At 38.7% G+C, this 24,699-nt stretch overlaps 1 protein-coding gene across 1 annotated transcript in view; it reads left to right on the top strand.

Moving 5' to 3' along the window:
* Positions 1-24,699, top strand: part of LPIN1 (lipin 1) — an 89,933-nt gene that overhangs the window by 58,114 nt on the left and 7,120 nt on the right. Inside the window, exons 9-20 of the mRNA XM_009332476.1 lie at positions 939-1,248; positions 2,758-2,851; positions 4,224-4,411; positions 5,565-5,658; positions 7,077-7,146; positions 10,028-10,120; positions 12,241-12,317; positions 14,365-14,509; positions 16,045-16,193; positions 17,824-17,910; positions 21,951-22,103; positions 23,947-24,061. Of these exons, the coding sequence (XP_009330751.1) occupies positions 939-1,248; positions 2,758-2,851; positions 4,224-4,411; positions 5,565-5,658; positions 7,077-7,146; positions 10,028-10,120; positions 12,241-12,317; positions 14,365-14,509; positions 16,045-16,193; positions 17,824-17,910; positions 21,951-22,103; positions 23,947-24,061 (1,575 nt within the window). The remainder of the gene's footprint in view (positions 1-938; positions 1,249-2,757; positions 2,852-4,223; positions 4,412-5,564; positions 5,659-7,076; positions 7,147-10,027; positions 10,121-12,240; positions 12,318-14,364; positions 14,510-16,044; positions 16,194-17,823; positions 17,911-21,950; positions 22,104-23,946; positions 24,062-24,699) is intronic.

Below are 24,699 nucleotides of genomic sequence, written 5' to 3'. Positions count from 1 at the left end.
TTTAGTAGGCCAAAGATGAGTTGTCCCATCACCTCTGCGTTATTCTTCTCATCATGTATATTACAAGAAAATTGGGCGCTATTTTCTGTACATAGAGAACTGATTTAAGTGCAGAGGTCCAGGCAGGAGTTTCAAATTGGCATTTCCAGTCTAGAATTTAGGGTTTCCTGTTAGTAGGTTTTGGTGTTTCATTTTTATCCCAGTCACAGCCTGGTGTGTATTGCAAATCTCATTCCTGGAGGCTTTTCCCTCTGCAGTTCCTGTCTATGTCCCTAGCCAAGCTACTCGGAGTTGATCTGGCTATACTTGAACTGGGAGTTATGCTTTGGATGCTGTTGGTCTTCGTGTAAGAGTGTTTGCTGTGACATGAAGGTTATAGCAGCTATACAGCTGCTGCTGTAGGAGTTCAGCTCACCTCTGTAAGAACACCTCCTGTCCCACACTCAGAGAAGATCTAGAATTGTTCCTATGAAGTGATTTAAAATCTAAATCTAAATGTGGGGTATAGGTGAATGACAGCGTACCCCTGTCCTGGTCCCTGAGAGCATTCTGATTGTGTAAGGACTCCAGTCTGTGCTCCCTTCTCATGTTTGTTGGGGCTACCTTCTGAAGAAAAGCTGGGATTTGCGCAGGAAGGGAGGAGGGCAGGGTGGGAGCTGTGATGTGCTCCCAGGCAGGTGAGTGCGAAATGAAGACTGTAGTGCACATTGCAGAACAAATCTTTCCTGGCCCCGAGATACAGATGAATTTTGCGCAAGCAAACACACAGCAGAGAGGTCTTTTGTGCACTGTAGTCTCCACAGTTAGTGGTGGCTTTCTGCTGTGGTTGGTTACCTTGAGAATCTGATCTCACTGGAGTGAACAGAACAGGTTAAACTCTGGCTGTTGCATTTTTAAAGAGCTTTTCTTTATAGCAGCCTGTTTATTTTTCCTCACAGGCCAGTTCTCTGCTCAAAGCAAAAGAACCCAGTGTGGTGGATGTAAATCCTTCTGAAAGCACTCACTTTCGGGTCATCCAAAGTTCTCCTATAGAGGAGTTTAACACTGTGTCTCCTCTACCTGCCCTTGGACAAGCAGATGCAGCAACTGTTGATGAAAGTGAGCCCTTACCAGCTGAGACAAATAAGCCAGAGAAAGAGTCTCCAGGAGCAGCTGTACCGCTGTTGCCTGCCAATGAAGAAATAAAACAAGCTGCAGCTTGCTCAGCCCAACCAGCTGGCAAGACAGATTCCCCATCCAGAAAGAAAGGTAAAGCTGTTGATTCTGCACTTTTATATGTATGATTTTGTCTTTAAATTTCATGGTGATAAAGCACCTCATTGTCATATAAATTAATCTGTGTCCTGAAGGCACTTTCAGATCTGGAAAGGAATAAGCTTTGGAAAGAACCTTCAAAATCTGAGCTGTACAGCAGGCTATTCACAGGAGCCATTGTAGTAAGATGGAAGATTCTCCTTGTCTGGGATTTTTGGCAGCTCTCTGCGTATGAGCAAGACTGCAAAACTTGCTCCAAATTCTTCCATATTTGACAGATTGAGAGATTTCACTTTTTGGTACAAGCACACTGTAGATCTGCTGGTTAACCTGCTCTGACTGATTTCTGAGTTGTTATGTGCTGCTGGTAATTGTGGAACCTCTCTGCTCTAGTACAAAGTTGTACATCTTTTGCACAGAGTTGCCATAAAATAAGGTGCTTTTGTTTCATATGAGCAATTTCAGTTCTGTGTAGTACATATCCTATCCTGAATTTGTGAAATATAACTCTGTCTGCTTTTCTACTTCTTAATTTCTGGGCTCTGTATGCATGGTATTTTATAATAAGTGTTGCAATCTTCACGTGAAATTTATTTGCTTACAGATGTTATGTTTTAGAGCTCTGATTATTCTATAGTTCGGTAAGCCCTATATAAGCCTAGTTTGTGCAGCTCTTTTTTAATCAATAAACATACAAGTTTCTTAGTCACTTCCCCATGCCTTCCACTGTCTTTGAAGACAAAAATGACAGTGTCACTCTGCTTACTATTCAGTCTTTACAAAACTTTTTTCTGATTGCTTTTCTGATGTTTGCTGATGGAAATTGGGATAGTGAGAAGTTGTGGGTTTTAGAATGAATTCCAAATCAGGTTTTGGCCTTACAGTGGTTGCTCGTCTAGATGTACCAGCAACAACAGGACAGTGATGACTCTGTGTGTTGGTACTAGTGAAAGACCTAGGAGGGTTGTCTTGTCCCCTGCAATGGTGCATAGGCATACACAACTCATCAGTTGTATGTGCTGAACAGTGAGTTGTCTCCATAACAAGCCAGTTACAGTGTATTAGTGACTATAGTATAGTCTGTTGTGTTATTTCCCTTTTGCGAGGGGGGATTGAAGATTAGTCCTCAGAGATGAAATGCTCTGATTGCCTTACTGTGATAATAGGCCTATGCAAATACTCAGAAAGTTTTCCTTTTGCTGTTTTCCTGCAGTGGCCACTGACTTCTAATTCCCAGTGGTTTTGTCTGGGATAGGGAGGCTTCAGCATGTCTCAAAACTAGTCCTCTACTGTCCCATATTGCGTATTCAAAGTCTGAACAATATATAAGAGCAACTTATTTTGAAATTTTTGCCAGTACCATTTTATACAAATACAGTTCGCAAACTTTTATAACTTGTCTGGTTTCTCAATCTTAAAATGAATAGTTAAACAGTAATAACAGTTCTGGCTTGTTACTCAGAAAATGCTCATTAATAGGCTTATTTGTGCCATCCCTTACAGACAAACGAAGCCGGCATCTTGGTGCTGATGGTGTCTATTTAGATGACCTCACTGACATGGATCCAGAAGTTGCTGCTCTTTATTTCCCCAAGAAGTATAAGTCCTTTGCTTATATTTTTACTATTTAAAGAGCTCATGTCACCTTCCAATTTTAGATCAAACTCTTCATTGCCAACCAGATAAGACCTCTTTTTCAGACTCCAAGCAGAGGTGAAGGCAGGAGTAATATAAATCTCTGAGAGGCATATCAGAGTTTTTGGAAGGCTCTCCATTTGGGCCTGTGAAGTGTGCTTGAAACTGATTTTCTATTTTGGTCAATTAAGCATCGTGTATTGATTGGGGATTGTTATGTAATGTACACTGATGTTTGTAAGTGTTACTCACATGCCCTGGGAGAGCTATTGGCCTTGGGATATATTTATCCCCATGTCCTTGCTTATTACCGTGAAGAACATATCTTACTGTTAACAATATTAGCACGGAATTACTGCTGTAATGTTCTACTGTGGGTGATCACCTATAAATATGAATGTTAGGAAATAATTTTTGGAAGACGCATGACAGATTTATTTATGAAAATATTGCACACTGAAAATACAATTTCCAACTTGTTCTGATCTTTATTAGAGCCTCTTGTAACATTTATAGTCTGTTTTCCACATCATACTCTAGTCATTTGACTAAAGTCATTGAGCAACAACTAAAGTAGCTTGCGTATTTTATTTTTCGTTCTTGCTTGCTTAAACTCGGCTGTTGTAATTTTAGCATTTCAATAAAACTGAGAAAGATCAGTAATATGGAGAAAAAAGTTAGACTGAAAATTCCTTTCTCAAATGCATTCATATAAGTCTGGAATGGAAAGCAGAGTTTGATGAACCTGCACTTCGTAATAATGATCTCATCTATACACAGATTTTAAGTGGGCATAATGATCTATTGTTTCTTAAAATTTTAATCCTTTAGTTTATATGTAGAGTATTTTATTTATATATACATGACATATAATTATACAAACATACACATCTTTTGTTTTGGGTTTAGCTATCAGTTTATATAATTAATATAAATTAAATAATAAACTAATGTGTTTATTCTTGTTCCTGTGTGGGAATAGTTCTACTACTATAAACTGCTTATAGTAGTGTTATTTTGTCTACTAAGATTGTACAGTTTATTGTCTTATTTTTGCTATCTCTTGTAAATAAGTGAAGCTATAATTATACATGCCTAGTTTAGGCAAGTAAGTAGAGGCAGTCTAATGTTTGAGGGTACTTGAGGCCTATACTACTTTGTTTAAATCTTATGGCAAAACCAAGCAAACTTCTTTTTTTTGTGTGTGTGTGTTTTTTTTTTTCCTCTTTTTTTTTTTTTTCCTAAGTGTGTGTTAGATGTAAACAGTGCTTGTTGAAGGGAGCGAGTTTGGGAATGAATACATGAAGACTGAATTCCTGATTTTTCTTTTCCAGTGGGGATAATGTTCAAAGCAAGAACACGAATGACACGGGGCTGCGGTCCGCCAGCCAGTCTCCGCAGTCTTTCGGGAGCTCAGGTGTTGACAGTGGAGTTGAAAGCACCTCAGATGGAATTCGAGATTTGCCCTCCATTGCCATTTCTCTCTGCGGAGGCCTTACTGACAACAAAGAAATAACCAAAGGTACAGAATGACTTTCTGAATTACAGGCGTGGGCTGTTAGCCAAGTTTTAGCATCCTAGACCGAGGAAGCAGTGCCCTCCTGTGGCTGTACTCAAGAACGTGTTGAGAAGATTGAGAAGACTTATTACTGTCCCCGTAATAAGTTTCCTTCAATTTTTCATACTTAAAATAGTAGAATTCTATAGGACTTACGATTTTTAACACATTTTAATAATCCACTATATACTAAATTTTTTGAAAGTATTTTATTGGTATTTTTATTTCCTGATAGTACTACATTTTGTATCACAACAGTGTTAATGGTACTTTTGCCACTTAGTACAGTATATAGCTAGGAAATTCACAGCTGTCAGTGTCAGGAATGAAAGAGGTGGTCTGTAAACGGGGACACTAGGAGCGGGAGTTGGAAACTTTAACCTGAGTTCCTGCTCTACCTCCAATTTCTTGTGTGACTTTTAGATAAATAATTTACAATGCTCTGTGCCTTAAACTTCCAGCTGCATAATGTGAAGATAAATGCGTTAAGACTTGCACTTTCCACAGTAATAAGGCATCATAAAATCATACGAGCCTGATGTTACACTGATTGCTGTTCAGAAGCTAGTTATTAAAACATTTCAAATATACTGTGATTTACTTGTATTGTTACCTGAATCACTTGTAAATTACATAGATTTTGTGAAGGGAGTCACAGCCAGTGGAAGGGGTATTTATTCATAGACACTTTCACTTTGCTTTGGGGCTTACAAGTGATCATTAAGTTTCGGGCTGTGGGTTTGCATATACATTGAGCCCATCAGTTCCTGCTCCTCACTTGGACAGAGGATCAGTGAAAGGCATGACAAAGTACTTCCTTGCCTTGTTTAGAAGCCTGATTTTCCTCCTGCCTCATAGTTCCATCTCTGAGCTTTCACTTAGCATGTATTTTGAACAGGAAAGCCACCCATCAGCTAACAAAGAAACCCTCAGCATTTTCTGAGATTGAGAGTCTCTGAATATGCTTCCATATTACTGCTAATCTCAGCACCCTAGTAATGAAGGGCTGACCCTGAATGTGAAACCTATGTGTCTGAGAGATGCTAAGACGTTTGGGTTGGCCCATCCCAGGCATCTATAAATGCATGCTTTACATATGTAATTTTTCCCCCCACAGAAGAATTCTTAGAACATGCAGTAACATATCAGCAGTTTGTGGACAATCCTGCTATCATTGATGACCCTAACCTTGTGGTTAAAATTGGAAATAAGTAAGTACATTTCAGGAAAAAGATATTTTACTGTTGTAACAAAAACACTTCTGTGGCACTTCAGTGCATTAGATCAGTTTAATCGTAGCTGAAAAATAGGTTTTGAATGTTCATAGCTTAGATTCATCCAGAAAGAGTCAACTCTCTAGTGAATTCAGGCTCTTCTAGTTACCTTTCCTCCTTTAAATTGAAAGTAAAGGGCAGTTTCAGTTGACCTGTTAACAGTTAACTGACATAATTTGAATTTCAAGAAGCTAGTATTAAATGCTAATAGAGTTCACACTCAGTTGGCAGAGTAAAAATGAAATAGGATGTGAACTTGCTAAGGCTTGCTCTGAGCCAGTTTGAATAATTAATATTTACAGGGATACGACAGTCTGCTTGCAAGCACTCTGTACCCAGCAGTTTGTCTGTATATACTGAATATTTTGCTAATATGCCTCTATGGAGGCATTGCTTTTCAAGACTTGTCAAACTTCACCCACCGAATATGAGACTTCTATTTCTGCAAGGCTAAGACATTATTTCATATGTTTATATTGCTGGTAGTAGTGCAGCACTATGGTCTATGCCAGATGCAGCTTTTTGGAGGATGTTTTAACTTGAGAGCTCCTTGCATGGGCATACAATGTTACAGAGTAGAGGAGAGATCGTGGCATTGTGCTGCACTTAGAGGTTAGGCTACCCTTAGTCATAGACATCGCTCATACGAATCTGACATGCCTGGTGCATCCTTATGTGATAGTTTGTATTGCATATGTTACAGCCTCGTACCTGACCCTCTCTGTGGTCTGAGGTGAGTCACTTATTGCTTCCCTACCATAGTTCTCTGAATTTGATGGTAATGTTTACCTGCCTACTGATATGTTGGGAAGAGAGGAGTACTTAGTGAGGATCTTACTGTCATATTCTCTGGATGTCGTGTGAGCTTCAGCTTCCCTAGACACATGGATGATAATACTGTATTTGTCCTGCTGTCGGTAACAAGAGTTGACCCATGTTCAGCACATAATAGAAAAAGCTTGACATCCTACAGACTATGGCCACTAACTTTTATGTAGTTCCTTGATGGAAAAACAGTGGAAACAGCTTGTTAAAAAAAAAAAAAAAAAAAAAAAAAAAAAAAAGTAGCTCATGCTGTGATAATGAGGTGTAGTAAGGACATGAGGAATGTACAACAAATACCCTTTCTACTTAAGGATCTAGCTTCTCTTGCATACCTTGAAAAGTATATGCTGTAAATACCTGTGAACATACTGTGGAATAAGGTGGGTCTGCTATTACTGGTGCAGGCCAGAGTTTGGCCTGTGCTAAAGAGGCTTCATGGCTTTAACCTGCCAGATGATAAATACTAGGTAGATGGTGAATTGGAACCTTGGGATTACAAAATGCAGTAATTGTCTCTCTTGCATGCTCAGGTACTACAACTGGACGACAGCTGGTCCCCTTCTGCTGGCAATGCAGGCATTCCAGAAACCTTTGCCAAAGGTGAGATTGAGCGTGAAGGTTGGTCAGAGGAGGAGTTGTGACATTCTGCCATTTATTAAGGCAGGGAAGAGGGTTGTTGTACAAGAGAATCTGCCCATCAGTAATATCTATCCACACATAACCATTCATCTAGCTTATGCTAAGGGCTAAATAAGCAGGACTAAATTTGGTCTGTGAATAGTGTTTATTTGCTAGGCTAAGATCATTACAAATATTTTGAAGAAGGAAAACTTCCTGTTTTCCTCCATTAATGTGGATTGTAAACATAAATGATATTGACCCATGTTAGTGTTTGCTGTAGCTGAATACTTGGTGACTGCTTTCCATTTTACTTGTATACAGCATATATTATCAAATAAAAATAGAGACCAGGAATTTTAACCTCACTGAATAAGCTTTAACTACTAGATAAGGAAGGCCTGTAGCTTGCTAGTTTTCTATTTCTCGTTTGGTTGTTCATAACCAACCCAGGTAGGTAGTGGCAGATAGCTATGACTATGTGACAGCTATATATATTGGCTTATATTAAATGCATTGATTAACTCAATCCAATTCCACGTGACCTGGTGCAGCATAGATGCTCAGGACAGAAATACACACTACTGTAAATGTATATAGAGAAGTAGCATCACCGTTGGCACTATTTTGTAACCTGGTTAGCCATGGATTTAATAAATTTTGGAACCTAAACTTTCCTTCTGCCATTTGCAGCACTTCACATGTCTTTGGGTTTAATCTGTGTGAACTAAAATGCTGTCTCTATTGCCATGAACGTGGAATAAAAATTTCTTCAAAGCCCAGAATACTCTATACCACTGTATTCTTTCTTAGTGCCACACTACCTATGTATGCAGTCATGCGTAGCTGCACTATAGCATCCCAGTATAAAGTAAATTGATCCTAAAAGTCCCAAACATCTGGTAAACCTGGCTTGAATTTCAAGGATATCACAGAGCCAGATGTTTTGTGCTTTACTGCAAATATTCTAGTAATCATCAAAGGTAGGATTCATCCCATGGAACTCAAATGCTTACAGAAGGTGTATAGTTATCCTACTCTGTATTTGTTGGGCAATTCCACAGAGTGACTGAGACCTTGATAGGTGGTTATTTGGTCTTCAGTGGCAATAAAGATAGTGCAAAGTACCTGCATTTTTAATTAAACACTTTGATACCTGAGCCAGATGTTTTGGGTTTTGCCTAGGATGGGTAAACGGAAAGAATAGGTATGAAAGATTTTTGCTGTTAAGTTAAGGGGAATGGCAATTCTTTCAACAGCGTTATGGTTACGCCATTATTCACATAGGTTATCAGTTAAGAGAAGTCTTCCATGAGTGTGAAATTCAGTGTGTTCATCTTTTTAATGGTTAACTTATATTCTGAATGCTGGTAACTTTCTAGACAGTGCAATTTTAATTTAGTGGAGAAGCCAGTATATATAGTTGGAACAGTCTGTATGATTGGGAAGGTTTACTTGGCTGAACTGTACCTCTGAAACTAAAATTACTCATTTATTCTACCAGTCATCCTACTGGTTTTTTTAATGACTTGTTAATTAGAGTTTTGATTTGCTGTAATAATGGAACTAAGGAATTGAAATACTAAGATACTTTATCAAAACAGGCTTTATGAAGTGATTGAAAACTGAAGTTTTTTTAAAAAAATCACTCATGTTCTGCAAAATACACTTAACCACATGTCTAACTGTAAGCTTGTGAATTATCTCACTAAAAGTCAATAGGACGTCTGCTTGATACTGTCCGTGTTTGAGAACCTCTTTAAATTGTAGCCATTGTTCTCGACAGTGGCATTCCATTCTCAATAGCTCCATCTGCTCCTTGTTTTTCGTATTTTTGTTTAAAAAGTTCTCAATGTATTTGCTCAACTTTATTCCTCTGTCATTTCTTTCTTTTCTTATATACTTTAGATAGTATAGCGAAGAGAACCTATCGAAAACCGAGAAAAGGGATGCATTGTCCCATACATTAGCTGAATTCAACCCTCTCTCTTAACTGCTAAGAGTTCTTGGAATCACTGATTTATTTATTTAATTTTTTTAAAATCGCTAATCGACATCACAGTTTTATTTTGGTGACTTTGCTTACAGTGGAGACTATCATCTCAGAAAGCCAGCGGCTAAGCTATTCTAGGGCGTACCAAACACTTTGGCCACCTTTACTGTAAAAATTTGCCCTTTCATCTTTTGCTTGCTCTCTGAGTGAAAGAATTCGGCTCTCCTTGTTACAATGCATAAGGCTCCAGTCATTATGGGTATTGAAAGAAACTTTTCCCTACTGAGGTCTAGTATATATAACTAAGGAAAGGTAGCCAGGGTTCAAAAAAACCCCAGTTCTAACAGTGTCAAATTCATAGCATCTTACTAAACTCATAAAAGCTAGTAACTTCTTTGCTTTTTTCCAAACTGATGATTAAATATGAACTTTGTAGTTATTTTTAAATGAGAGTAACCATCTTGCATGTGGGTTTGTTACTGTTTTGCATGAGAGCTCCTTCAGGAAGTGATATTTTTCTTTTTTTTAAAATATAATTTGCACTAAGTAACTTCAACTTAAAACCAGTAGGTCCTCCATTCTAGACATTATACTAATATCTGTTTATGCTTTTTTTTCTTCTTTGATTTTTATCTCTTTTTCATTTTCGTTTTAAAAATACCATAAGTATTCATGCTTAAGTTACTTCAGAGCAGCTCTGGATACCATTAGATTTTGCTTTAGTAGAATTTATGGTCCACAGACAGTATGTTTACTTTTATTCTATTTATTATCAGTTAAAATTGTGTGTTTGGTACTTTCTTTTATTTGCATATATCAGGTTGTCCTTTGTTTTGGTTTTTTTTTTATGTTACCATCCATTTATCACAGGCCACTGTGGAATCTATAATGAGGGACAAGATGCCCAAAAAAGGTGGAAGGTGGTGGTTTTCATGGCGAGGGAGGAACAGCACTATTAAAGAGGTAAGTTTAAGAAGCAAGCAGTTTCCTTCTGGTTGCAGTGGGAAGGCTGGATACCTCCATATTCTTCCCTCAGAACTTTGCTTCTGAGAATAACTCAATATTCAATTTGACTGAGGATATGCACATTAAAAGGTGTTTAAACAGTGTCTGAAGTCTGACTTCTTTTGACTTCAGAAAGCTTTGGATGAGACCCTACCTGAAACATTTGCCTGCGGTGTTTTGGTTCTGCATTTATTTTCATTACACAAACCTGAGGCAGTATTATCTAATGGATTAAACTTGTGTTTGAGAACCTAGAATTGAAGAGCTGTGCCAGTAATTTAATGTTTTCATGCAGATTACTACCTTTCTGCAGCTTTCTTTTGATAGTTGAAGAACGGGCATATTTATGAGAAGTGTGAGCTGTAAAATTCAGCAAAACCTAAGATGGAAAACTGACTATATATTCACTTTGAAGTCTGTTTGAATGTCTTTTCTGAGTATTAGAAGTTTGTGGTAACAGTCTTAAAGGCATGGATGAACATTAAAGAACAGTGAACAAAAGCAAAACTTATACGAAATATTGATCTCCTGTCTAGACATATTCAATCTTTAAAGTTGGCTTATAAAACCTCTTCATATTAATTTATACTACTGAAGCATTAGAACTTGAGGGGAGAAAATGACTTCAAATATGTTTTTATGGTTGTGCCTTGGTCGATGAACTTTTTTAGCCTTGCATGAAATAACCATTGTACTGATCTGTGGGTATGGGCTTCAGAGCACAAGATCTTAGTTTTTACAGTTTATTGAAGTTTTTAGAATTTCTCTCTGAGTGGAAGTATTTGGTTATCTCTTGAGCTGTGGCAGCTATAAATGGATAAGGGGAGGTGTTATTGTTGGGTGTCTCCTAAAATCATTCACTATTTAAAAATCTTGTAGGATGAAATTGATAGAGCTTAGCATCTACTCAAGGTAAAAGCAGTTTGGAAAGTTTTATTGGATTAAAGATTTTAATGATTCTATGAAAGGTAATTGCCCCTTCCCCTTCACCTTTTCCCCCCTCTTCCCCCCTCCCCGAGTCATACTTTTGCTTTTTCAGGTGAAATCTAGCTATTTGAGGTGCATGAACTGAGTAGTTATGGAATTGATCTCAGAACTTCAACAGTACTAGATGTGAAATCTGATATTTCTGTACTTCCATGCAAAACTAAATCTTAATTCTTCTTCTGAGTTTTATATTTGCAATTTTTAGTTCTTTGTTCAGCCTTTATTCTATGATTCACGGTTTTCTTAAAGAATCATTAAGGTTGGAAGAGACCTCTAAGATCATCAAGTCCAACCGTCAACCCAACACCACCATGCCCACTAAACCATGTCCCTAAGCACCTCATCTACCCGTCTTTTAAATACCTCCAGGGATGGTGACTCAACCACTTCCCTGGGCAGCCTGTTCCAATGTTTAACCACTCCTTCAGTAAAGACATTTTTCCTCACGTCCAATCTAAACCTCCCCTGGCGCAACTTGAGGCCATTTCCTCTCATCCTATCCCTAGTTACTTGGGAGAAGAGACCAACACCCATCTCGCTACAACCTCCTGTCAGGTAGTTGTGGAGAGCGATGAGGTCTCCCCTGAGCCTCCTCTTCTCCAGGCTAAACAACCCCAGTTCCCTCAGCCGCTCCTCATAAGACTTGCGATGAGGTCTCCCTTCAGCCTCCTTTTCTCCAGGCTAAACAACCCCACTTCCCTCAGCCGCTCCTCAGAAGACTTGTTCTCCAGACCCCTCACCAGCCTCATTGCCCTTCTCTGGACACGCTCCAGCACCTCGACGTCCTTCTTGTAGTGAGGGGCCCAAAACTGAACACAGTATTCGAGGTGCGGCCTCACCAGTGCTGAGTACAGGGGCACGATCACTTCCCTGCTTCTGCTGGCCACACTATTTCTGATACAGGCCAGGATGCCATTGGCCTTCTTGGCCATCTCGAAATTTTACTTTGCCTACAAGCAAAGGAAGCAAACATGCTGTTGATTTTTACCAAGTCTGTGCAAGACAGAATTGGGTTTTCAAATATTTTTCTAAAACCACTTGCTCTCTCTCCAACAGGAGATGCACAGCTTCTCATACTTGTATTTTTACAGGAAACAAAGCCAGAGCAAGGTATGAGTGGGAGTGGACTTGCAGGAGAAGACTCTTCACAGATGAGCATGGCAAACAGGTACCCCAAAAATTATCTGTACCTGAAATGAGCAGGAGTTACCATTTAAAAATGAAAGCAAGCTACCTCCTATATTTGAACAAAGAAATACTGCATCAGTGAAATATGTTGAATTTGTAATTCATTGCACCAAGTAAGTGCAGATAGGAAAGCTCTACCCATGGCAGGGTTGCAGACCTTGTGAGTGCGCTCTGGCATTTCTGTGGTTTGGGTGGCAGCTCCATGACACACGTTCCAGCCCCTTGAAAACAAACAATAATTGGAGCAGTTCTCCGAAGCTCTATGTATCTCTCTAGAATTTTCAAGGGAACATCATAGATGACCCCGTGCTGTTGTCAGATCCCAGTTGCTAAAATTTCTGATTTATTTATATATATGGCCTGACAACTTAATTTATTCCTGCATATTTTGGGAAGTTCAGGGGCCTAAGGCTTTCTAGAGTTTTTTTCGCAGTCAGTAGTCATGGTTTTCTATTACTTCTTTCAAGGATTGCAGAAGGCTCTTCCTTCTCGTGCTCCAAACTAATCATACTGTATGGCCAGAATCTCTCCGTCAGGAGGGTTCCATAAGATGAGCTTTAACTTGCTTTGGAGGCTTTTGAGGGATGACTTAGCCAGGGACAGCTCTCCTACCTTGCCCCTTTGCTGTACATACAGATCTTACTGTAAAGACAGCCTGTCTGTGTGCTGTCTGCACTTAGAGCTGAAAAGGGCCAGATTCAAATATGCTTTATGCTCATTAAGTTAAGTTCAAGGACCACATTTATGAAACAAAGGCATTAACTGTCACTCTTTCTGGAGGTCAGTAGTTGCAGTCCAGGAGAATGTACTGGAAGGAGGATTCCTCATTCTGTGGGAGACTAGCTGTTATCTCAGTTGCCTCTCTGAGTTTGAGAGAGCCACAGAATAAATTGGGAAGGCTGATTTTCCTTTTAAGGATGGCAAGTGACATTTAGGTCTGTTGTTTCTTACATGGTTGCTTAAAGATAAGCTTTAAAGTGGGATTAAGACTTCAAGCAGACTAGAGTCTGCAACTGGCGTTCTTTGTTTAAATTTTAACTGACCTTAGAAATCTGTCATTAAGAATTTATTGCTTGCAAGCAGAACACGACAAGTGGGATGTTGAGTAAAGCTTTTGAGATCCAATGTTACAAAGGATAAGATAGGCTTTTAAATGTTGCTAGTCATGACATGCAGTACCTTGATTTTGGGTCAAGACTTCCTAACATCAAACAACATCCAGGTGTGATTGAAATAAGAGCCCAAATGCTGATGAGATTTGTAGGATCTGAAAGGATATTTTACCTTCCACCTAAGGCGATAGATTTGTTTACTGTTAGGAGAACTTTCTCTCTGAAGAAAAATATCCTTAACTAATTTCTGAAAAAATGGTTGTAGCAGAAAAAAATAAAAATTACGCTGATGTGTATTTAAACAGAATTGTGTGAAGGAGCTCAGGTTGTATGACTTATTGTCATATCCTGAATGGGGTAATCCTGCAAATCCTGGAAAAGAACAATCCAATGATCTAAAGTTGCTCATTGAAAGAGAAGGAGTTACTTTCTATAATAAAATTTCCATCACCTGGATTTTTTTTTTGTTGTTGTTAATTGATAAATTCTTTGGGGGAGGGGGGAAAGGGAGGAGAAGAAAGCCAGCATAACAAACTCCTCTTTCTTCATCTGAGAACTGAGGAATTTTGTAGTTACGGTATCTAATGTGTTTTTTTTTTTTTACCACTGTGAGATTTTTGAGTCAATATGGCACACTAATTTACATCCGTTAAATTTAAGTAATGAAAACTAGCTTATAGACAAGTGAACAGCTAGAACAATCCAAGTATGAATAATGGAGAACATGCGTGAATGAAAGTTCAGCACTCCATTGATATATTTAAAGCCATGATATGAATGACCTCCTGTGAGACAGTATTTAGGAGCAGAGAATCAATGACTTATTTGGTGACTCACAGTTAATGCATTTTTAATGGATACTGAGATGCATTTACTGACACGATAGCATCATTTTCTCCGTGCGCAATGTTCCAGAATAAAAGATGAATCTTCTTCAAGTGACGAAGACCCTAGAGCTGCCAAACAAAACCTCGGGTCATTACAAACCAGCTCAAGTCATCTCTCATTATTGTCTGGAATCAGTTACAAAAAAACACTTCGGCTCACTTCTGACCAGCTTGTGAGTTAATTTTACATCCTTGTCCTGAAATGTCATTTCTAATACAACATGAACAATACTGCTATTCAGGGTTGTAAAGCTTAATTAGGTCTTATGTCTTACATTTAATTCTCTCTCTTATTATATTTTCAAAAAAAATCTTTTCCCCTCTCTTTTCACTAGTAAGCATGAATGTTGTACCTTGCAGTAAGTGCTGGGGTTCAGCGATTGGGAGACATGGGATCCCATTTAGAAAAATATCAAAATTAAATTCCAAAGTATGTGTTTGTCACCTGAATAAGTGTACTGGAACCCCATCCTTTTTGTATTATGTATAATGCGTGTATGTCAACCCACAGGTCTCTCTTCTTTTTTTCTTTTTTTTTTTTTTTCTTTTTATTCATCCTCTCCTTTCCTTTCCAGACAGTCACATTTTACATAAATATGATTTTCTGTTAGGAACTTTTGAAAGAGCTGCTTGTGAATTTACTATAAGGCCAGGCTATTAATTTCTTGGGAGCCAATTCTCTTCTGTGACAGAGGCATTTTGACTAATGGTGACAAAACTGTTACAGTTTTGTGTTCAGCACATTCTGATTTGATCTGGAAAAATGGGCTACATTGGGGAAATCCCACACAAGGCGTACAGCATTAAACAGCCCATCACTCACTGCCTGAATAGTTTGTAAGAAATGTAGAATTTTTCCCAAGAGACAGGTGGGATGTGTTGGTAATTTTGTATAGCAAACAAAGTAAGGGTTATGCAAACATAGTGATACTTTTCAGACTCAGAAACCTCGCAGAAATTAGCTGAAGCTAAAACTACTTTTAGATTGGTTTCTTGATGAAACGGTGCGTGAGACTCATCAGTTACCCATCAGTTGCAGAAGCATTCCCACCTCCTTTTCACTTTCTAATTGAAAAATTGCAGTGAAATATAACTAAGGAAAAGAGACACTTAAAGTATTAAACGCCTGCAGGTTTTGTGAAAATGAATGGTTAGGTCCCCAAATAGAATCAAATCAGTAGTCTCTTGCCCAGCGTGTCGCTAAGTGACACAGGAGACAGTGGGAGGGAAGGGCAGGGAAGTGGGAGAGTTCAGGAAATAAGGGTAACAGGTCATATGGTATGAGCGGTGGGTTATTATAGGAAAGAGATGTAATACCATAGAACACAAATACCCATATAAACACAATTAAAATTCATGGAACTCTGTTACCCACATTTCCCTCTGCATATGTATCTATATCTCAGAGTGGAAAACCCCCATAGGTAGTCCTTATTCCATAATTTGTTATTGTTTATGTGAACTTCTGGGGATTTTTTTTTTATATCCCTGACTGTGAAACAGAATTGTTTTTGTTTTGTTCTGCTCTATAAATCAATGCCTAATGTACACCACACAAGGCAAACCTCTGCTATCCTTATTTAGACAATAGCTCTGCTGAAAGCAGTAAGATTCAGTGGGACCAAGGCAATGATCATCTGTGGCTCTGTTTGCACTGTCCATTTCACGTGCTCAGTTTGTTGATTATCTTGCTGATAATGTCTTGCAGAAAAGCTTAAAGCTCAAGAATGGCCCCAATGATGTGACCTTTAGTGTAACAACACAGTATCAAGGCACTTGCCGCTGTGAAGGCACCATTTACCTATGGGATTGGGATGATAAAGTTGTTATTTCTGACATTGATGGAACAATCACACGGTGAGTTCATGAACAGGGAGAGGCTTTATCTGCAAGGACAAGTTGTCCTTGGGACTAAAGAAAAAGTAATTAACAGGGAATTTTGAGTCACAGAATCATCATATTCTAGTGTTTTGGGGTGGTGTTGGTGTGGTTTTGTTTTTTTTTTTAATTTGACTTTCAAACAATGCAAGAATCATTAGCTGAATTCTTAATTTCATAAAGACACATGCCATATGTGCCCATTATTTGTCACCTATTGGTGTTTCATGATAGTGTTTACAGAGTTGGAGGACCTGTGTGATGCAGCAAAAAGGTTATGATTTCACTTACGGAGTACACTGGCTACATTAAAAAGAAGCAGCACATGAATTCTGTTTTAAAAGGCATTACTGGGGCATTCCAGTGAGAGTCCTTATTATTTAGAAGATGACTCCAAAATCAATGTCAGAGTTAGAATTTGATGGAAAGTTTCAGATTAGTACTTTGAGTAAAACCCACAATTTTGGAGTGACCAAAACAATTCACTCACTTACTGATTTTTTTTTTTATTTATTTATTTAACACTGGGGAAAACAATTGTGTGTGGAACAGGGAAACACATAATAAAAATATAAGCATTTTCTTTTGACCTTTTAAAATTAAATGCTTAAATTTGTTTCAAAATCAATTTATTTCAAAATCAAACTTAGCTATATCTAATTAGAAAAAAGAACAAGGAAAAATAATTTCCAAGAGCAATCTGGAGTGAATTAAAATACTTAGTTTAAACTGAAGCTCTTTTCTTCCCTGTCATTTATCCATTGTAGGGTAAATTTTTTTTTTTTTTTTGGTGCCAACATAAAGGGGGGAATATTAATTTGTTTTCTTAAGCTTCAATAAAGTGAATGGAATCTACTCTTCTCTCTGCTGTTGAGCTGACCAGAGAGTTACTGAATCACTTTACCTTATAATACCATTGCAAATCCATCCTAAGCCAGTGCCCAATGTTTTCTCTCTAAGATGCAAGATATTCAGGGTGTGGATTTCTTGCTGTGTATCTGTATAATGCTTAGTCAAGGGAGGTGCTCGTTTGTTTGGATTTCTAGATGTTATTATAGTGTAAGTAATTTTCTCTCGTGTAAAGTGGGAAATACATTGAAACCAGTATAACTATTTCATAATACTTTACACATGACCAACTGCTGGCTTTATGTGGAGAAGTTAGTTTGAAGTAAGCTAGAATGTCACTTCTCATGCTTGTGATTTCCTGTAAACTTCCCTTATGGGTAGATTTGGTTTATTTAGAAAACATTTCATGTAAACCTCAAAAAGTATGCTTTGTACTGGCTGGGCTACTACACAGGTCTGATTGATAGCCTATATGCTGTAACTTCCATGTTACCTTATGGGTCACGAGCTTATCCATGAAGACAAGTCCTGGGGCACAAGAGTAATTAAAACAACATGGCTAAGGATGGGCACGTCAGTCTATCTCAAAAGAAAGGGGAATAAAATCATCCTCTTCTGATCACAATCAGTACCTTACAGAAAACCTTATTTTCCTTTGCCGCTAGCCAAATAAGTTAGTGGGGTTTGTATTAGCCTCGTCTGTTATTATAAATACTGTGGTTTTTTTTCAGTTCAATTATATTGTTTTTCCTTTATTCAGGTCAGATACTTTAGGTCATATTTTGCCGACTCTTGGCAAAGACTGGACACACCAAGGGATTGCAAAGTTGTACCATAAAGTGAGCCAGTGAGTATTCAGTAACTCTGCTCATGCATCTGTGGCTTGTTTGTGTTTATTTATTTGCACATAAAAATTACAATTTCTCTAGGCTTCTCTTAACCTATAAGGGTGACAATTTTATCAGTATCTCGTCACTTCAGTGATGCTTACACAGTGTAAATATCTGCTGTATGATATCCAGAGCAAAACCCACTTTGTGATATCAAAAGCAAAAGCCCCCTACCAATGAGAAGCGATTGCTCTTCCAACCTTCCCAAACAGATAGTTACAGTTAGTTCCAAAAACTGTAGTAACTTGAATGAGTTATGCAGTTGCAGCAAGTGGAACTTTTTTGCAAACTGGGAGTTGCAGCAACGTTAATTCATAAGATGCTAATATGCTTTCCCTTCTCTCTTTGTTGAGGAGATTATGAAATGCATAAGGACTGTTTAGCCTAGGGTGGTCACTGTACGTGGAGTTCTTGCCAAACTTGACTCACCTGGAGTCATGCAGGGATGAAATCTAAAACACATGGGATGAATCCGTTTGGGGGGAGTTCTCTCTCTTTCCAGTGAGTAGAAAGGAAGTTTAGTGAAACAGCTTAGACTTGAGCTGTCTAAACATTAGGCTCCTAGTCAAGCAACATAAATATCACCCTTAAAACACAGCATGATGTCTTATCTTGAGTAGAAGCGGACCTATTTTGGATACTCACTGCTAATATTCTTGTTGCTTTATTTGTTGTATAAGTAATGATGAGCTTCAAAGACATTGATGATGGTGATCTTTACTACTGGTGATTATACAACTTATTTTGTTATTTCTGTGTATAAACATTTGTTGTTATTCCATTATTAAATTGCAAAGTTAGGAAGGATCAGTCTTAAAATATTTTTGTGTCATTGGTTAATTTTGAGAGTAGGTGATAAGTAAACATTGCTTAAAGTGCAATTTAAAGGCATTGAAAGTCAATAAGACCCATGCTGTGAAGAGCCTGAGGAACTGGCTTTTACCTGGCAACACCAGTGTGAGCTGCTATATTATAGCTCAGTAGTTGATCTGTAATCAGTAATAAATACCTTCTGTGCCACTATGGATGGAAGGACCTGGTTTCATCATGTTTACTTGTGGCTTGTACCCTTTGTGTAATCCGTAGAGAAAGACAGGCACCTTCAAAAAGTAGCTCAATATACCTGAGATCTAATGATGTTTTGGAAAAAAACATTTTTTTCCATTAGCTATGGAAGAAATATTGGGCAACAGTAGATCAGCTGTGCTTCAGGTTAGTTAATGTCATTAACAGGAAGAGTATCATGGTACGACCTACAACAATATATTAAAAAAAAAAACAACAAACCTGGGGATATTGCCTCTGATGAATATGAACAGGAGAAAAACAATCAGACCATACTGACTCACATAGGGTGAAGTGTGGGAATGCTTCTAGGTGAGCAAGGCTAGTGCAAGAGTACAGGTGTACTGTTGGTTCCCTGGATACATTTTGCAATGTAGTCAAGCCATCATGTACACTGACGAATCAAAGACTGAGAGTGTGGTGAGTTTTGTGATTAGCAATAGTCCTGGTTTCGGCAGGGATAGAGTTAATTTCTGTCCTAGTAGCTGGTACAGTGCTGTGTTTTGGATTTAGGATGAGAATGTTGATAACACACCGATGTTTTAATTGTTGCTAGGTAATGCTTACGCTAGTCAAGGACTTTTCAGCTTCCCATGCTCTACCGACTGAGAAGGCTGGAGGGGCACAAGAAGCTGGGAGGGGGCACAGCCAGGACAGCTGACCCCAACTGGCCAAAGGGACATTCCATACCATGGGACATCGTGCTCAGTACATAAACTGGGGGAAAGCTGGCCGGGGGGGCCGCTGCTTGGGGACTGGCTGGGCATCGGTCGGCAGGTGGTGAGCAATTGCACTGTGCATCACTTGCTTTGTATAGTCTTCTCTTATTACTGTTGTTGTTATTACTGTTTTACTTTTTTAAATTTCAATTATTAAACTGTTCTTAACCAACGTTTTACTCTTCCAATTCTCTCCCCCATCCCACCGGGTCGGGGGGAGTGAGTGAGTGGCTGTGTGGTGCTCAGTTGCTGGCTGGGGTTAAACCATGCCAGCAATTGAGAGAAAAAAGGAAACGAGAAGAAAATTAATTGATGTCTGAATGGGATCGGATATATCAGTATCTGATATATCTGATATATTCTGACGTTACGCATTCAGATTTTAACTTTTACAAGGAGGATTACTGATTGCTGTCTGTTCAGGTTGATATTTCTGCTTTACACAGAAAATAAAATTGGTTTTCTTTTATTACATTAAGTGCAGCTGTTCCTATATATTCAAATTACTGTAAATGTTCGAAGAGCCTCTGGTACACACCACAACTGTCCTCTTAGTTAATCTGATTTGTTCTGTGTGCTAGGGTTATGCTAAGGTTCGTTTATTGCTTTTTGTTTTACATGGATGATGAATTATAAATTATGGATGATGGAATCTAAATTATGCCAGAGACACTTGTCTGTGCTTTCATTCTGTATAGACATACGTGATCACAGAAAAGACAGGACAGCCTGGGAATTCACGTGCTGAGCAGTATTTAGTTCTGTGTATAACCTCTGCATTGCATATGGTGAAAATGTTAATTAATTTTTTTAATTGCAGTTGTTATTTCTATGCCTGCCAGCATTGTCGATTGTTAGGGCTTTGGTGATCATAAACATAGGGGAAAAACATAGATTTGAATCATGTTGTTTTTCAAATTACCAAGTTAATTATGTAGGGGCTAGGTATTATGGCTGAACACCATATAAATATTCAATAGTTAGATTTAATGACCATGCGTGCTCTGAATACAGTGTTTTTTAATTTTATGAACAGTAACTTCTTTGTAGGAGTTGCAAAGTAAATTGCTATTAAGTTGAACTAATATCATTGGACTCTGTTCTATCATGAACAGAACCAAGGGTAACCTGTGACTTCTGCTGAAACTTTTATTTCAGTGTCAAGTCAAAGATTACTTCTCATACTGTGTTTTGAAGTTCAAATTTGCTCCAGCTTGAAGGAGTATGTTACTGCTGCACATAGACTAGTCTTTTTTTGCAGAGGCCTAAGAGGTAGGAGTACAACGTTATTAATACAGCAAAGGCTAATACACCATTGTCTGCTTTATGCCAAGTGTTTTCCTCTTAGCAGATGTCATTTCAGTTAATTCTAAGGAGTATGGTTCTACTATGCTGTCGTGGTTTAACCTCAGTCGGCAACTGAGCACCACGCAGCCGCTCGCTCACTCCCCCTGCCCCCCGGTGGGATGGGGGAGAGAATTGGAAGAGTAAAAGTGAGAAAACTCGTGGGTTGAGATAAAAACAGTTTAATAATTGAAATAAAATGATAATGATAATATAATACACAAAGCAAGTGATGCACAGTGCAATTCCCCCCCCCCCGCCGACCGATGCCCAGCCAGTCCCCGAGCAGCGGCCCCCCCCGGCCAGCTTTCCCCCAGTTTATGTACTGAGCATGACATCACATGGTATGGAATATCCCTTTGGCCAGTTTGGCTGTGCCCCCTCCCAGCTTCTTGTGCACCTCCAGCCTTCTCAGTCGGTACAGCATGGGAAGCTAAAAAGTCCTTGGCTAGTGTAAGCACTGCTTAGCAACAACTAAAACATGGGTGTGTTGTCAACATTGTTCTCATCCTAAATCCAAAACACAGCACTGTACCAGCTACTGGGAAGGAAATTAACTCTACCCCTGCCGAAACCAAGACATATGCAGGGGTGGATAGAAAACCATAAGAAGTCATAAGCCATGAGAAGACCAGAAATAAATGAGCCCTCTTTAAGTGTAAATCACTAACTGCAGTGGAGCTAGACGGATTTTAATTATCCAAGTTTTGGGGATAAATGTTTTTATTCCCTTTAAGTAAGTCTAGGTTAAACATAAGTCTGTTTAACAGTCATGATTTGATTCATGTAAAAATAAGCCCACCAAATTATTAATGTCAAAATACCTGCTTTATTTTTACAGTAATGTCATCTTTTATTTCTGCTCACAGAAATGGATATAAATTTCTGTATTGCTCAGCACGCGCTATTGGAATGGCAGACATGACCAGAGGATACTTGCACTGGGTCAATGAACGAGGAACTGTGCTGCCTCAAGGGCCAGTGTTGCTGAGTCCAAGCAGCTTATTCTCAGCTTTTCACAGGTACTGCAATGTCACTTTTATGCAGGAAGAAACTCAGAGGTTGGTGGAAGCTGAATTCTCAGCTTTTTTTTATGGGAGTGCTTGAAATCATTCATAATGTTTTTTTCTTACATATTGGTGCAAAGTTTAATTAAGAAGAAATTTTGTTAGTCACATTGCTTAGTTTTTCTCTATCGAATTTTGGTCTACCTCTTAGACATGCCTCTATACATCTGTGTTCACTGTTTACCAATAGGTACTGCCTGTTGACTTCCTGTGTTGAGCATGGTGTATTAATATTTAGCTATGGGAAAAATGTTCACATATTAAAAACAATCACTCTTGTCTTGACTTGTAAGGTGTTCCAATTGACATAAATATTTTTTTGTGGAAGAATATTGCTTGGTGGGTTTTGAAGAAATTCATGTGAAAATGAAATGAACTTTTTATACTCCTGACTGCACAGTGGTATTCTGTGTGGACAATGTTATTCTTTCTAGGTGTTGAACTGTAATAAGTGAATAATAATAGCACAGATTATGAATATTGTACCTTCTTCCTAATTCAGCGAAGCATGTCAAGTGATTAACAAAAATATTTTAAGCTGTTAAAAGCTGCTGTGACAGGATATATTTCATTAGAATTTTTAATGGAAGGTTATTCAGATGTTCTCCTGATTGAGTGATGTGCGACAGGCTGCCTTACCAGTCGTGTTCTAAGTATAAGAGACTGTGGAGGTATTACAGTGCACTTCTTAGCCTGATTAGATAATAAATGCAGTGAAAGGGTAGTTACTGTTATCTTATGCTCCTCGTATCTAGAAATATGTTTAAAGTGATACTCTTCTTGGTATCTTGTTCAGACTAAAGAATGCCCATCATTCAGTGTACACTATTGTAACTGCTGTGATGTGTGGGCAATAAATTACTTCATTGTTATCCATAGATTTAATTATTGTGGTTCTGAGGGCTCTGAGATCAGGTGTATGCGAGACTAAGGAAAGATGGGTTTATTCCTCTTTTGCATGTTCTCAAACTTTGATTTATACATGGAGCTGCTGTTCCAAAGGGCTGTATTACTCCTATGAAGCTTCTGTACTATTCACATCTTCCTTGACATATGTGTTGGTGCTAGGATGTGGGATTCTGAGCTGCTTAAGCACTTTTGTGTCATGCTGGTGTCTTCCTATGTTATGGGAACTCTAGACTCTGCCACCTGTTCAGCCTCCTTGCCAAGAGAAGCTGTTGTGAAAGGGCTTTTGCCCAGGGATGAGAACTCCTCTGTTCATTAATGAATTCTGTATTCTGTGAGGAGCAACTGAAGAGAAATAGGCGATTCCTTTATTCCTTAACTTCTGCTAATTAGCAGTGATGGAGGACCCTGACTGCAGAAGTATCTTAACAGGCTGAGGTGCTTCTAGCACATATGGTAATTGTAATCCTTTTTTTTTTTTTTTAAAAAAAAAAACCAACAACCAAACCTATACACAGTGAAGGCTAATACAATCTATGAATCATTCTGCAGTTCTCAGGAAGCAGTTTACTTGATGACAATTCATGTCTCAAGTCTTTATTTAGCAGCTACTCCCTGTAATCAACCACCCTTGCTCAGTACCATCTTTACAACATAGGTTTCAATAGAAGTTCCCTTGTTTCAGAGAATTTATTTACCGTGCCCATTATGTAAGCTTGGGAATGCTATTTTGTCTTCATGGGTGCTGTGATTTCCAAATGAAGACTTACTGGAGAAGGATGGGGGCTCTGTAGGAGTATCCAGCCAGGTGAAAATGTTGACTAAAGAAAATAAAATGGTTTGTGCTGTATTTCATGTGTACTTATTCAGCCTCCCTTTTTTATCATTTCAGGGAGGTGATAGAAAAGAAGCCAGAAAAATTTAAAGTTCAATGTTTGACAGACATCAAAAACTTGTTTTATCCGAACACAGAACCTTTTTATGCTGCTTTTGGAAACAGACCTGCTGTAAGTAATAGCTGAATTTATTTCTGTTGCAGAGAACAGAAACGTTGCTGTTATTTCATGGTTCTGTTCCATTTACAGCTTCTAGGTTCTAATGTGAATTAAGAATATTTTATTGGGCCCTGTACAACAGAAAATATAAAGGTTCTTCCTCAAAGATCTCACAGTGTAGGATGCAAACAGAGGTGGAAGAGCAGCAAAGTAGAATCATAGAATCATAGAATCATTAAGGTTGGAAGGGACCTCTAAGATCATTGAGTCCAACCATCAACCCAACACCACCATGCCCACTAAACCATGTCCTAAGCGCCTCATCTACCCGTCTTTTAAATACTTCCAGGGATGGTGACTCAACCACGTCCCCGGGCAGCCTCTTCCAATGTTTAACCACTCTTTCAGTAAAGACATTTTTCCTCACATCCAATCTAAACCTCCCCTGGCGCAACTTGAGGCCATTTCCTCTCATCCTATCCCTAGTTACTTGGGAGAAGAGACCGACACCCACCTCGCTGCAGCCTCCTTTTAGGTAGTTGTAGAGAGCGATGAGGTCTCCCCTCAGCCTCCTTTTCTCCAGGCTAAACAACCCCAGTTCCCTCAGCCGCTCCTCAGAAGACTTGTTCTCCAGACCCCTCACCAGCCTC

Source organism: Pygoscelis adeliae, unplaced genomic scaffold (genome assembly GCF_000699105.1).
Source record: "Pygoscelis adeliae isolate BGI_AS28 unplaced genomic scaffold, ASM69910v1 Scaffold168, whole genome shotgun sequence".
In the NCBI taxonomy this organism is placed as follows: domain Eukaryota; kingdom Metazoa; phylum Chordata; class Aves; order Sphenisciformes; family Spheniscidae; genus Pygoscelis; species Pygoscelis adeliae.
Note: the sequence above shows the minus strand (reverse complement) of the source record. Positions and strands in the feature narration are given on the sequence as shown.